The sequence below is a fragment of the Equus quagga genome, chromosome 3 (assembly GCF_021613505.1).
Source record: "Equus quagga isolate Etosha38 chromosome 3, UCLA_HA_Equagga_1.0, whole genome shotgun sequence".
Lineage (NCBI taxonomy): Eukaryota > Metazoa > Chordata > Mammalia > Perissodactyla > Equidae > Equus > Equus quagga.
The window spans coordinates 13,638,962-13,654,072 of NC_060269.1; the positions used below are offsets into that span (position 1 = coordinate 13,638,962).

Sequence of the window (15,111 nt, forward strand, 5' to 3'; positions counted from 1 at the left end):
ATCCATACTCTGGATATGAACCAGGTATTAAATAATAAGATATTATAGATAGGCGATTTTGTGGTGGGAAGTTTCTCCATATCTGGAGTTCAGTTCTCAGTTAGACCGTAAGTAACAAACTACAAACTCTCAAGCTTCCAAGTCGAGATTATTGTCCTCAACTGGTTGATGTATCAACATGGCAACATCATCCAACATTACGGAAGGAATGTATGGGATTCTATGGTGAGTTCAAGAGTAACAGTAAGTGTTAGGAGGGATGTTAAAGAATAAGAAGCAAAAATACCAGCAATGTGATATACTGGAAAAAGTTTAAGCTTAGTTTAGTTCTAGATGAACCACATAGGAGTTGTGTACCTTGGCAAATCACTCTATTTTACTGGGCATTAGTTTAACTAAGAGGCTTGAACTAGATAATTTCTAAAATTCCTTTCTAAAAGTCAAGAATATTACTTTTTAACAATCTTTAAAAGCAGCTGTCTTCTGCATACTTGCCCTGCATGCCCTTCACCTAATCATCTAATTATGAAGAATAAGTGGACTTGAGAAGGTGGATACGAGGGTTATGAAACCTAACATTTTCAAAGTTCATGGAAAAAATGAAGTTTTGTCAAACTTCTCCCCAGCAGTACAGATGGTGGTAACGGGAGTAGAGAAGGGAGAGGAGTAGACAGAGGAGAAAGATGGTGAGCAAGAACACAACCAGCTGGTTATTTAAGGTAGCAAAGGATAAAATAAATCAAAATGTGAAGGAACTGGAGAGATTCAAAAACGAATTTTTTAAACACTATTAAAAAAAAAGTTACAACACAGACATAAATACTAAGATTTCTCCGCGAAATAAGATACAGGTAGTAATCCAATAGCTAAGTTATCACTGTCTTATAAAATGACCATTAGTCATGAGCCAATAAAATAAGACCTGTTCTGAGAAAAGTAATACGAAGGAAACTGCCTTTAATGCTACACAAACAATACTGTCACTATACTAGATAGGAAATGATGAAAGACACCAATTGGCATACTGGAAGGAAGAAACATAAACTGGAGTTATATTTCCTCTTCATAAAACTTAGTGTCATCTGATGTTATAAAAAAGAGAACTGACTTCACAAAGTATTGATGGACAGTTTGAATACCATAAGAGCCAAATGAAATTGACTCTTTCAACATAATGGGAAAACAATGAAGAGACTATTAACCCCATAAAAATCTCATCACATTGCACTCTAACGTACATGCACCTCACTAAAAGGCCCAACCATCAACTAATTACCATTTCCTATAAATAAGAAAAGTAATCTCTCCAACTATGATGTTCTGGAAAACAAAAATTTATGGAGATAGGAAACAGATCAGTGATTGTGAGGGGTTGAGGGTCAGGGTATGAACAGGCAGAGCACAAAGGAATTTGAGAGCAGTGAAAATACTTTGTATGATACCATAATGATGGATATATGTCATTACGCATTTGTTCAGACTCAGAGAATGTACAACATCAAGAGTGAACTGCAATGAAACAGTGGAGTTTGGGTGATTATAATGTGCTAATGTGGGTTCACCAACTGTAACAAACATACCACTCTGGACGAAGACATTGATAATGGGGGAGGCTATGCATGAGTGTGGGGAGGGGTATTTGAGGAAATCTCTGTACCCTCCCCTCAATTTTTCTGTGAATCTAAAAATAAAGTCAATTTAAGAAAAACAGAATCGGGTGAAACTAAATTTAATCATCATTTTCTCTGTATGCTATTGCCCACTATAAAGACGACTCAGGAGTAAAAGCACCAGTAAATGCTAAAAACCAAATAAAATAAAACAAAATAAAACAAAAACAAAGGACCTTTCATTTGGCTCTAAAGCATAAAACTTTCATACTACTGAAATAATACAAGCCTTTTAAAATTCTATTGCTCATCTTTTATCCTGGGTAACTTACAGAATTTTTGCAATTCTTGTAGTAGTTATAATAGCTGTGTAGCTGTGTACCAAAAAAGAAGAGATAAGACAATAATAAAAAAGAATGTGAAGTCAAAAGTTTTGGGTCTTACTACCTTGACTGGATAGGTCATTTCCTTCTCTGAATCTCAGCTTCCTCATATAGAAAATGAGAACGGTCTTGGAAAGCTATCACACTGGCTGCAAAAGGGTTCACTTAGTATCTGAGAGAGCGTCCCTCCTTCAATAAACTTGACTAAAAACCTGAGCCTGATTTGCCCTACCTGCCAGCTTGAAGTCTAGTTGTGGAACACATAAACAAAGTAAATATAGCGTCATAACTGAGAAGAAATAGTTATATATAATAAACAACGGCAGGCCCCCAACCTCCACTAGATGAGAGGCTACAGAGGGCAAGAGACCATAATGTACGACATAACGGTTTGTAATTATTTCAGTTCCTATAGACTCGACCGCGTCAAACAAAATGGATGTGGCATTTGTTGAAACTGTTTTCCTCTACCTTTTTTCTAATGAGGATTTTAACAACTAGCCAACTCCAAGCGAAAAGCAATCCTAGTCAATCTGAGTGCTGGTGGCCAAATATTGATCTTTATTCCTTCATTTGAGCAGTATAATTTTACAGGCATTGGTAAGCTAGATCTTGAAACATGCTGTTACCTATGTTTGGTTATGCAGTCTGCTATGCCACCCATTGTGTGATGAGCAAGGAGGTGAAGGAAGGAAAGCAAAGCAAAAGGTCTAACTTTACATTGTGGATGGGCCCAGCTGATAAATTGTGGACTTCAGAAATTTGATTCTTTGATGCTAGCATTTCTCAAAGTGAATTCCACAGATTTTTTTTGTAGGTATTATATGAAAAAGTGATTTTATTGTCAATGCAATTTGGATTCCAATCCAGGACTTCTCACTATGAAGCCAGCGTACTTTTTATAATCCCACAGCTACTGCAAAGTATTTGTAGGTTCTTTTATTCATTCAAGAAGCATTTGCTGGGTTTTTTCTCTATGCCCGGCAGTGATCTGAATAGAAAACAAGTAAGCTATCAGGTATGGCACAGCTCTAAGGGAAGAGAACCTACAAACCACTGAAGAAGTGCAAGCGCTCGGACGGGTGCTGTGTTGAGAGAAGAACAAGGCAGAGCATGGTGGCCTCCCGTGGTCGGGGTAGGGGACAGTCAGGTAACAAGCATGGAGAAAATCAATTTAACTGGCGGCCAGAGGAAAGTGAAAGAAGCCCAGTAAACCAGCCTGGGGTTGGCAGTTGATGAGTCTCCTGAGACAGGCAAGGGCCAGGCATTCTGCACAAGGGGAGGGGAAAACACTGAAAGGTTTGTAAGGAGGATAATAACACGACTGGGTGATCCTCCTCAATTCTTTACACCTTCTTTTATAAAGAATACATATACTTTCCAACATATGTCAAAGAAAACTACTGAAAAATCCATGAGAATAGCAAATTTCATGGAATTCCTTTTTCAAGAAGACTAAGCATAAAGCAATGACACTCAGCTTCTTCAGAAGAATCTGCATTTTCTCTGAGCAGTATAACTGTAAGAAAATAAAACAAGACAATGAAAAGTCTGTATAGATTTAAAGAATGTAAGTCTTTCGGTTGAAGAACTAGGCTCTGAGGGGCACATGCACGAGACGCAGCTACGACGCTGGACGTTCAGGAAACAGTTTCCAGCCGCACTTAGGGGGCATCTGTGTCCACTCAGTTGTTCTCAGTGGAAGAAAACACTCCCACTTTTAACATGAAAATTTTCAAACATGAAGAAAAACTGGAAAAATATTACAATGAAATTATATACCCTAACTTGAGTTTAATGTTACCATATTTGCTTTCTCATTCTCTTTTCTCTCTTTCCCAACACATATTTTTATCTGCACTTCTTCTTCTAGGCTCTATGAGAATAAGACGCAGAGACATGTCACCCCTAAATAATTTAGCATGAATCTTCTAATAATAACATTTACCTGCATAGTCACAATATGAGGTTAATACACTTTAAATATTTTATTATACAAGCAAGTTATTATAGAAAAATTAGAAAACACAGAAAATCATGAAGAAAATTAAAACTATCCATAGTTACAATACAAAGAAATAGCCAAGTTAATAATTTAATATTTAACCATTAAGATCTTAATATATAAATGTTTTATCCCTACAAAAATATACCACTTTGTTTTTGTAACTTATCTTTCTGATTTCTTTCCATGTTAATTAATATAAATTTCAATGTTGTTTTTATGGTCTACATAATATTCCAACTCATAGATATACCACAATTTAAGCAACATCCTCAATGTTGGATATGCAGGCTCTATTTCCAATTTATTGATATTATAAACAGTTTTTCAAGGAACAGGACAATATTTCTTTTTAATAAATTTTATTGCCTATAATCTCTTTTTGGACTTAGAAATCAAGCATACTTTCAGTTTATGCCTAATAAAGAAGGTAGTAATAACTTAAAAAGTCAAGGACAAATTTTGATGTGACAAGGCAAACTAAATTTGTGAAAGGTTATTTGCAGGTCATTGTGATTTAATTTCAAGACGAAATTAGTGAGAAATACATAGTTCAGAATTTGAAATACCACCAAAAATGATTTTTCCAACTGAGTTCTCCTTTAAACATTTATTAGAAAGTAAAGCTTAATCAGGAACGTAGCCATCTAAAATGCATTTTCCAAAGGTTTACATTAAGAAAACCCATGATTATCATTATGCCGGACACCAGGGTATCAAAATAGCTCCTCATCAATAGTCAATCGAGACTGTGTTTATAAACTAAGTTATCAAACTTTCAGCATAGTCAACATTTTAGGATCTTGATAAAGTTGGAAGAAAGAAAAAGAAAAGATATTGAACATAAACTTCTAAAAATGGTATCCTGTAAGAAAGAAAACCTAAGGAGAAAATGATAATATAAGAAATTATATCATTCAATAAAGCCTTGACACCCAAGGTTAATGAGTACAGTTCATTTAACTTTGGAAATGTAGTCTTAAGTGGCAATATTAGAGAAGAATTTCAGAGATTATACTTCTGACTATTACCTGACCATCTACTATGACCCAGGACTAAGTATTTTACAGACATGAATTTATTCTTCACAAAGGGCCTATGAAGTAAAATGGGGCTGAGTGAGGTTAAGCAATTTTCTCAAAAGTGCACAGCGAGTAAGTGGTGGGGCCAGAATCTGAACTTGAGGCAGTTGTCTCCAAGGCCCCTGTCCTTTCCATTAGGTAAGGCTGAGTCCCCGGCAGAGGAAGGTAGAGTAGGAAACACACTGACACAAGCTTCTACTACGCAGAGCAACTCTCTACGTGGGAGAAGTTATTTAATTCATTATAACTCAGACTTCTCTAAACTTCAACTACATGATTTCAAAGATCAGTAAAGATCTTACTGACAGGATAACCTTTCAGCAAGGTTCCATCTTTTGGTATCTGCAGGCAAATTTTAGAGATAAGTCCTGCAGTATACCCACAAATATGCCTAAATTTGGAAAACCTTAAATGTTTTTCTATTTACAATCATAAACATAACACTATCAGCCCGACAACGAACGTACCCATGAAAGCACAGCACTGGCAAACATCCTACGCATCAAGTGCCTTTTTAAAATCCAGAGTCCAGCAAAGGCAATGAAGATAGACACGAACATGTCTCAGTAGCAGCAGCAGCAGCAGCGGAAGCTAGAGAATTTACTATCGAGAAGTCAGAGTAACAGCTGGAAGCAACAGTGGTCTGAGCAATCAGGAGAGCAATGGTCCCAGTTAAACAGGGCAGCCTCTATCAGCTGGGTCCTTATTCACGTGGGACATTCTTCTCTGCCCCTTCTACCTCACCTGGCTCCAAAACACACATATGCACATGTGTGCACAAGCGCACACACACACACACTTCTATTTTCCTAGACACTCATCATTGGCTAGGGGGTCCACTTAGAGCATTATTTCCCAAAATATGATGTGTGCACTCCTCGGGATCCCCAAGACTCTGTCATAAGGTCTGCAAGGTCAAAACTACTTTCAGAATAATACTGTCAGGCTACTGACCTTTTTCACCATGTTGATTTTGCCCTACTGGTACAAAAGGAATGGTGGGTAAAACTGCTGGGCCTCGCTATAGATCAAGACAGTGGCATTAGATTGTACCAGCAGTCACTGTATTCTTCCCAGGCACACACTCACAGCAGAAATATATGCCAGGTTCACCTAAAAGTCTTTGATGAAGTAAAAATTATTAATTTTATTAAATTCTCACTCTTGAGTGCCATCTTTTTAATCACCTTTGTGATAAAATGGGAAGTAAGTACTTGTAATGCATTCTGATGTATGAGAGTTGTCTCAGTGAGAAGCACTTGTGTGACTGAGTTGCAAGCTAAACTGGCAGCTTTTTTCATGGAATAGCATTTCCACTTGAAACAAAATAAGTGACAAATTATGGTCATTTAGACTTGGTATTTTGTGAACATTTGTTTTTCGAAAATAGAAGTGAGTGTGTCATTTCCAAAAAAAAAAAAAGAAGAAGAAATAAAGAAATGATAGTATTTCTTACCAAATTTAGAATTTTGAAAAACTTCTATCTGCTACCACGTGCTTGAAGGTTTCCAAATACTTAGACTTGCCTGATAAGATCAGTGATGACATCAACAGAGGAGGAAGACCTGTGGTCACTCAGGGAGCCCACACTGCCCAAAAGATCTGTGCATCGTGGTGCAGAATCGTGCATGGGTACAAGACCACTCTCAAAGTTCAGGACACACCAGTGGATTTTAACATGACAAAATAGAAAAAGTTCATTGAGATGATTTTAGGTTCCCCATGACAGTGCTTTAAAAAAAAAAAAAAAGACTACCACTTTGTGAGTTTCAGTATAGTAACACATAATATCCAGAATTGTTTGACAAAAGCTATTAAGAAACTCTCTTCTTCTAACTATATATCTATCTGCATGAGGCCAGGTTTTCTTCAAATTCTGAAACCAAAAGAACATACTGAAGGAGGATGAATGAGGAAACAGATAGGAGAATCCAGCTGTTTCCTCTTGAACCAGAGCTTAAAAAGGGATTTTCAGAAATGTGAAACAAAGTCTCCCTTCTCACTAAATTATTTCTATTCAGGAAACGTAGTTATTGTATGTAAAAATAAGTTGTTTATGTTAATATGTAATGGGCTTATTATTTTTTAACAAATATTTTTTAATGTTCTCAGCTTTACTTTTTAATATAGTAAACAGCTACAGATATAACACATATTAAAAAAAGCTTCCCAGGGTCCTCAATTATTTTTAAGATGATATGGAGTGTTGAGGCCAAAACGTGAGCACAATAATCCAGAGGGCCCTGTTCCAGAATCTACATCAGCTGTCTGTCCTGACCGTCCCCACTCCATCTTCACTCACGGTCTTCCCACTTCACTGTGCACGCTCTAACAGTTCTGCAGAATAGGTCTCAACCCCTTACCTATGTCATGCGATAGCACCAACAAAAACTGCTAAATCTAATGTGAGAAAGGGCCGAATAAAATCACACAATTTAAGAAGGAAAAATGATAAAGAGAGAGAAAAAAACGAATTTATAGAACTCAAAAATAATGACAGTTCTACTGTCAAAGTAGCAAAATAACTACATAACCCATCTCATCACTGAGCCAGGCTCTAGCTTGGGAGGGCAAACGGATATATATGATTTCTGGGACAGGACAAAGCAGATAAAGGAGAAGCAAAGCATCATTTGACCCTGTGGGAAAAGAAACCCATTCTAGGACCATGGGGAAGCCCAGAGAGCAGCAACCAGCCAGGTCTCTGTAGTCACCACCACTGCTTGGCACCTACCAGTTCAAATACAACCCCAGCCATGCTGCCAGGCAGTGTCACCAAGGACATAGGCTTGACATCAAAATAACCCAAAGAAGAACTGTGAAATGTGAAAATGAAATAACTCTGAATTTAAACAAAGAAATCTAGTTATAAGTAAATAACAACCATAAAGAAACAATTATACAATTATTTGTATGGACATATGCAAACACATATACCACCTTTATATTTTTATTTTATTTATTTAAATGTATGTGTTGGCTGACTGTACCTCGGCATTGTTGTCTGAATTTAGATGGCCAGTTCTCTTGATCAGAAACCACATTCAAAGGGCTAGAATCTGTACAACATTTGGCACAGATTCATGCATACGATAAATAACCAAATCATACACAAAATGACTAGAAGTTTAGAATATTTTTTACATGATATATAATACAGAACATAATACATGACAACAACAGAAAACCACTACACGTATTTAATATTTTTATCATAGAGACTTCTTGGAACTCAAAAAAATAATCTTATCATTACAACTTTGTAGAGAATAACAATTAAATTTTAGGGGCAATTACTAGTTTAAGTACTTTATTCTCCTCCACTGCCCATCCTTCCTTCAAGTAAAATAAAATGTAGGCAGCACACAGGATTCTCAAGGATGGAATTATTTTGAATAATCAAGTGTTCCACTTGATTGAATTCATCTTTTCTGTGCTAGAATACATTTTAATGCATTCTGAACAATATAATCCTTGTCTTTTAAAAACACACTATACCGAGCATAATTCAATTACATCATGATGTCTAGGGCACCACTATAAACTTATTACCATGATATGCAGAAATAATACTCTTTTGCCATTTCCTACCTGCCCTCTTTCCATACACAAATTCTGTGCACAGACATACAGACAGGAAATCTGCTCTGCAAATTGTAAGTTCTGTTTCCAGGGTGGCACAAAGACATTTTCCAAGAATTACGATCCAGACCGGAAGGCTGACTTCACCCTTGTCCTCACCCTGCGCCACCACAACCCCACAGAGGAGCGTGGTGCCCGGTGAAGTCAAAGCCCATGCTGTTAGGTCGCAGGGCTGGCCCAGACTTCAGAACTCTCTCCTCCCCCTTCATCACTGACCTGCTTCTCTGTGCCGTCAGGACATGGTGCTCACAGCGTCTGGCACTATTTGAAGTCCACCTGCCCTCAACATGGCTCTCTGCTGCCCTTTTCCGTTTGCTTCTCTCTACTTTCCTTTTTGTTGTTCTCTGCTTCTCTTACACATATTGGACTTTATCCTGACAACCTCACTCTCTCTAGATACTTCTAAGCAAGAAGATCTCCTCTCTTTCTTCAGGGCACTCATTATTCCAGAGCCATCATGTACAACGGTTGATCTGTTCTTTGCTATATGTTCCATTTAGAAGTATTTAAGAGGCTATTCTAAGATAACAAATACTGTTAGCACTATGCCTTTTAACTTTAGCCAGAAATTTTCTAATATAAGAAAGTATGCTCCACTGCTGTCCTTCCCTCTACTTATAATAACCATGGTATTGATTCTTCAGTCTGCTTAAACTAAAGATTCTTCATCCACAAAACAGTTAGTGTGCTAGACACTGCCCTAGGTGCTGGGGATACAACGGTAAAGACTCAAATACTTTGGGTCTTGAATAGGAAGCCTCAGCAATATAATCCAGTTACACAGTTGACCATACACAGGCCAGCTACCGAAAACCATTTAAGATTCATGTAAAATCAGCCGGCTATGAAAATTAGGAGTATTCTTTCAAGTCTTTTCAAGTGCTTCTCTACGTGATAGATAAAATCTAGGCAAGGTTCTTTCAAGGATATTTAGCTGTTCATTCACTCTCCACAAGGGCACAGCCCTCTTTCATGGGAGAAATGACACAGGAAGTCATAGGAAATGGAGGGAACCCTGTAGGAAGCAGTCCACAGTGTAACACATATTATGGGCATATCACTCTCGCATCCAATAAAATCCTATAGTGTTCAAGCAACATTCCAAAGACATTCTAAATTTTAAAAGGCCACATTTGATGTGAGTCACAGGTGGGATTTTTAAGAGGAGGCCCTTAGCCTTTTATAAAAAGTGAAACTGCTATTCCCTATTGCCTCCATTAGAATCATGTACAGAGTAAACCACAGTTATAGCACAACTAAACATTAATCAAATTATTTCCACTTTACCAATTTAATCTAGTTTTGGAAAGTATACTTATTCAAAATTTTTCTGGAGTAAGGAACTGGATGTTATAAAACTTTGAGAGAAAACAGTCAAGATTAATTCCTAACCTGGGAGATATTTTGTAACATTACGATATTCTCGGTCTTGGAAGAACTTGATTTCTCTAGGTCGTTTATATCCCCAATTACAATCTACATACCTGTGTGGCTACGGATATGAACTCTCAGGGTCCCACTGCTGGCAAATTTCTGGCCACAATATGGGCAGATTTTCTCCTTTTCTCCTGTATGTGTCTAAATGGAATGGAATAAAACGGGTTCAGGATAAATATAAAGAATTAGGTGAAAATGATTAAGTGCCTCTGACCATGGTAAATCCTTTTTTCCCAGGATTATGTTTCATTAAAATGATTTAATATCACAACGAGATCTTAAACCATTTATCATGGGTATTCCCACTAGTTCAAAAAAACCTTAAAATCATGCATTAGTGTTAATTTGAAAATAATTGTATGGTTTACTTTTTAAGCCTTTATGGAGCTCCCATGTAAAAATGATTAAGTTATCCAAAACCAGCATATGCTAGCAAAACCACATAATCAAAATGAGGCTACAACTGCCCTTTACTGCTGCCAAGAAATATTTCCTTAGAAGCATTTTTCACATTCTTTGCGTGTACTTAACTCTTGAGGAGAGAATTAGGCTAAATAAGGTGATCTGTTACTTGCATTATCCTTGTCTGATTGGACTGATTTTGCTGCAAAGCAAAAGGAAATATATTTGATTTGACCTTTAAAATCAGCAGGTGTTAATTGAGGCCTCCATTTGAAAGGGCATTCCTGCCCTCAACATACCTTTAATCTGGGCATAAAACTGCCACATAAGGAAGGGTGAATGAGTATCATCAAAAGCGAGTTTTGACAAAATGTTAAAGAAAACAGTGATCTCCAAAAAGAGGACACAGCTGGAGTGTTTTAAAAACCTGTCTCATAATCTCATCAGGAGACCAGTTATTGCATCAACATCGAAAGCGGTCACTCCAATCAATGAGGGTCAGAGTCACCTTTCAAGCTCCTTTGTTTTTCAAACTTACGATAAGGGAAAAAGAAGGGAGAAGCAGGCAATTACTTCAGGTATCTGCACATTCTCTATGAAACTGCTTTTAGAATTTTTTTTATTTCAATGATAATCTAAAAATTGATAAAAGCATACAGTATGTCATCTGGGTTACCATCACAAAACAGAGCTCCAAGGGCCTGTGTTTACCTTTGTTTTTATGTAAATTACTGGCAAGTATTATTATTTGAATTGTCATGGGCTAATGGAAAAAAAATAGGAAAGGTTTTTTAAAAATTATGCATTCCTAGAAGGGAAAGACACACTGACTGGAATAAAGAAAAAAAGGGTAGGGCAATTACTTTCTCACCTGACAACCTGAAAGAACCACCAACTCAGCAAATGTTCTCCTCACCCAGGTTAAATTGTTAACGTGACTATAATTGGTGTCACAGCCTTATTGGGATTGAATTTGTAAATGTTCATATTTGAATTACAATCTGTATTTGGATATTACTACTGTATTTGTAATTTTTAAAAGAGCTAGAAACTAAATATCTTAGTCAACACAGTTAGATTTTTTCCCCTTGGAAAGGATTTATATTATACCCAAGTTTGAGAAATATCGCCTAATCAATTGCCACTCTACCCAGTGACCCTCCCTGTAACAGACATCTCCTTGATTCCACATTTGGCAGCCACTTAACTTTCCATTTTCACTGCAAGTTCTTATACAAAACAGTTCCACATTCTTTACACCTCAGTAAGAGCCGTTACTCCCGTGGTCCACATTATGGCACAATTTAAAGGAAATGGCATAACATTTTAACATATAACAGACCTATATTCTTCTCATTCCCTGACAGAAAGGGCAAAATATGGCAATTCTTTCTCGATTCATGTAAGGTTGTTTAGAAATTGTATATCCATTATTACAACACTGGATTACTCCAAACAGGCAACTACCCATTTATTTGTAATATCTTTATAAAATCCACAGGATTTCTTTTGCTGCTACAGAAGCATTTCACTACTTACTGATGTGACCTCAGTTACTTCTCAGTGGCACAAGTTTCAAACTAAAGGACATTAAGGCCATATGAACTGAAAAGAATTTAAAAATTCCCTTGGCTTAATTCAAGAACATATCTTATTATTAGGTACAGAATTTGGTTAGCTGGCTTTAAAAGATATTGAAGGTATAATACTAAAATGTCTTAAATATGGATAACAAAGCATGGAAACATCACTATAAGAACAATATTGGATAAATATAAGAGATGAAAACAACGCACGGCAAAATATACTCTGTGACAATCTGTTCTTGATTTGAAAACTCACTATACTTTTCCCTCATTGACTAAAACACAACAAATATTTATTAAATACATGCAAAAAAGTCATTCAAAATTCAGTTTTAAAACAGCTAAATAAGGATAGGTAGCAAAATAAAAGTCACAGTGAAGCAGGAGTCACTTCCCCGCATTCACTGAGCAGCGCACACTAAGCAGCAGAAAATGACCACACTGCACAGTCATTTCTAATGTCAACCTTAAAACCTTGACCTCCGTTTCTTACCATATGAGTTTTGCTATTTAAAAATATACTTAAAATGGATTTACTCAACAAATAAAAATAACCTGTTGATTTGTTTGATGTCATTAGCATAACACAAAAAAGATAACCTGCAAATCACCCTCAGTAAGAATATTTTATTTGAGTTGAGCGAACACTTATGAAGCCCCTGATCTGCACAGGAACGTCCCCGGCCCTGGAGAGGCAGGATGAAGACGGACCACTCCAATCCTGCAAGAGCGCAGTCTAAGACCTTGTCAATAAACACCTGAATGAGCTTTGAGAAATAAAATTATTAAGGCGTATTCATATGTGTTTTAAAAAGAAAACCTATGTTAATCCAAAAATGTAAAAAAATTGATAAGCTCCCACTCCTCAAGTACACTGTATGGCCCACCTATCAGCTTAGCGAGGGCTGTGCAGAGTCCACGTCTAACTCCAGGTTCCCTTTCATATGAAAAATATGTTTCTTCTGAAAAAATGAAGAAAACAGACATTCTCTGAAGAGCTGATATAAATCATGCATTCCTTATTCGTCACCTTGAGTAAATAAATGTAAATAATTTAACGTAAAGTTGATTATCACATGATAATCAACATATATGCCCACACTGCATATGGAATCTATTCAAACTCGCGGGAGGGTTCCACTTACTTTCTTATGACTTCTAAGCACGGAAGGTGTAACAAACGCCTTATTGCAGAGCTCACATCTGTATTTCTTGTGTCTTTCATGGACCACCTGGACATGAACATTCAATGTATCCTTCCTTTTAAAGGTAGCATCACAGTGATGACACTTGAAAGTTCTCTCACCTTAGAGATGAAAAAGTCAAATAAGAGAAATGTAAGTTGCACTAGCAGGGTCCTCTTAACTCCCTCATGTATGCCAGATTTAGCATTGTTTTCTCCAAAAAGTTAGTTTTATAACTCAGCCAATTTATCATAACCAAAAAAGGTAATTTTTCCCAAGAAATTTCATCTTCATATTTGCTAACTCACTGTATGACCAGGAGGAAGTCCTTTAACCTTACATTCTCAATCTCTTTAACTAGAAAATGTGGGGATTGAATTAGCTAGATTTTCTAAAGGTCCTGTGAACTTTAGCAGTATGTGTTTCTACGGCAGTGGCTGGAGTTTGAGCTAAGTGCACTCTTGTAGTGACAGAGCCTCTGTCAAGCAGAGTGAGTTGCCTTTGGGACTCCTCCTGAACCCCCCTCAATTCCACCATTAGCCCCCCTGCCTTCGGTGGACAGGGCAGAAGCAGAACTGGATGACAGGCAGCAAGATGGGGAGGAAGCCCCAGGGGGCAGACAGAATGGGTGTGAGCTGGCCCTCCCATCCCGGGACCGCGGAGAGGTAAGACCGCCCCCCCTTCCTTCCTCAGCACCAGCTCAGGACCTTGGACTGGAGGCTCCCTAATGCAGACCCTGGTCTGCTCTGAAACACCTCCCAGGCTCTCAGGCAGTACAGGCGCTGCCTCTCAGAGAGGCAGTTGGATTGGGGCGGGCGGCCCTGAGGGCAGCTACCCTTTCTACCCTGGAGCTCCTGGGTACCTGTGAAGGTCTTCGCCTTCTTCTCGGATACCACCTAGGCCTGCAGGGAAGGCAACTCTAGGAATGATGCTTAGGGAGCTTATGGCACTTGTTAAACTTGCATACAACGCTATCTTTGTAGCTCTTCTTAACACGCACACTTTGTATGTTGCCTTTGTGCATTTTTGTTGCAGGGTGTTACTGCTGTCATCTAGTCTGTCTTTATATATCTTTTTAGATTTATTTAAACATTTTATTTGTAGGAAATGTATAACCAGTGAGAGTAAAAGGAAATATCAACTGACACAAGGTTGTAAATGTTAATGATACCAAATCTACCAAGGCACTGAAGGAAATTAAAAAACAATCCTCCAAGCTTGCTCCTATCGAAGCATTTCCATTAAACTATCAAGTGAATCAAAACACTGGTTCCTGCGCAAACACTTCACCCAGCTATAGCAAGGGAGGCCTTACCTTTCTTCTTTCATATTTTAATTTCAGATTTCTTTGCTTCAAGTTTATCAGAATTTTTGATATCTGATATGAGATTTTATCTGATTTTATCAGATTTCTTTGCCTTAAATTTATCAGGATTTTCTCCTTTCTTAAAACAAAGAAGCTAGCTAGCAACCTGCCTTTTAGTTTTGAGTGTATTAGGAAATAGCAATAATTTCCAAAGTAATTATGCCAAGTTATTCTTCATATTTTGAGCCAGAGTGCTAATGTAAGATTCCGAAACAGCCTTCGTGTTTTGAAGTTAAACGGGTTTTAACTTTCATATTGTGTAAGACAAGATCTGGAATTTTGTCCTCTCTCTTTCAGCCATTTCTAATTTCCCCATCCTTTTAGCTTACTAGCCTTAACTGATGTTTACCTTTACCTTGAGTAACTCACTCAATGACAAAGTTGACTTTCCCAGCCAAACAGCTTGATGCAGCT

At 37.4% G+C, this 15,111-nt stretch overlaps 1 protein-coding gene across 2 annotated transcripts in view; it reads right to left on the reverse strand.

The window, feature by feature from the left end:
- Positions 1–15,111, reverse strand: part of PRDM5 (PR/SET domain 5) — a 185,679-nt gene that overhangs the window by 59,483 nt on the left and 111,085 nt on the right. For both annotated transcript variants that reach the window (XM_046655654.1, XM_046655653.1), the window contains 2 exons: positions 13,293–13,453; positions 10,207–10,300 (listed from right to left, as the gene is read on the reverse strand). In XM_046655654.1, coding sequence (XP_046511610.1) covers positions 10,207–10,300; positions 13,293–13,453 — 255 coding nt within the window. The remainder of the gene's footprint in view (positions 1–10,206; positions 10,301–13,292; positions 13,454–15,111) is intronic.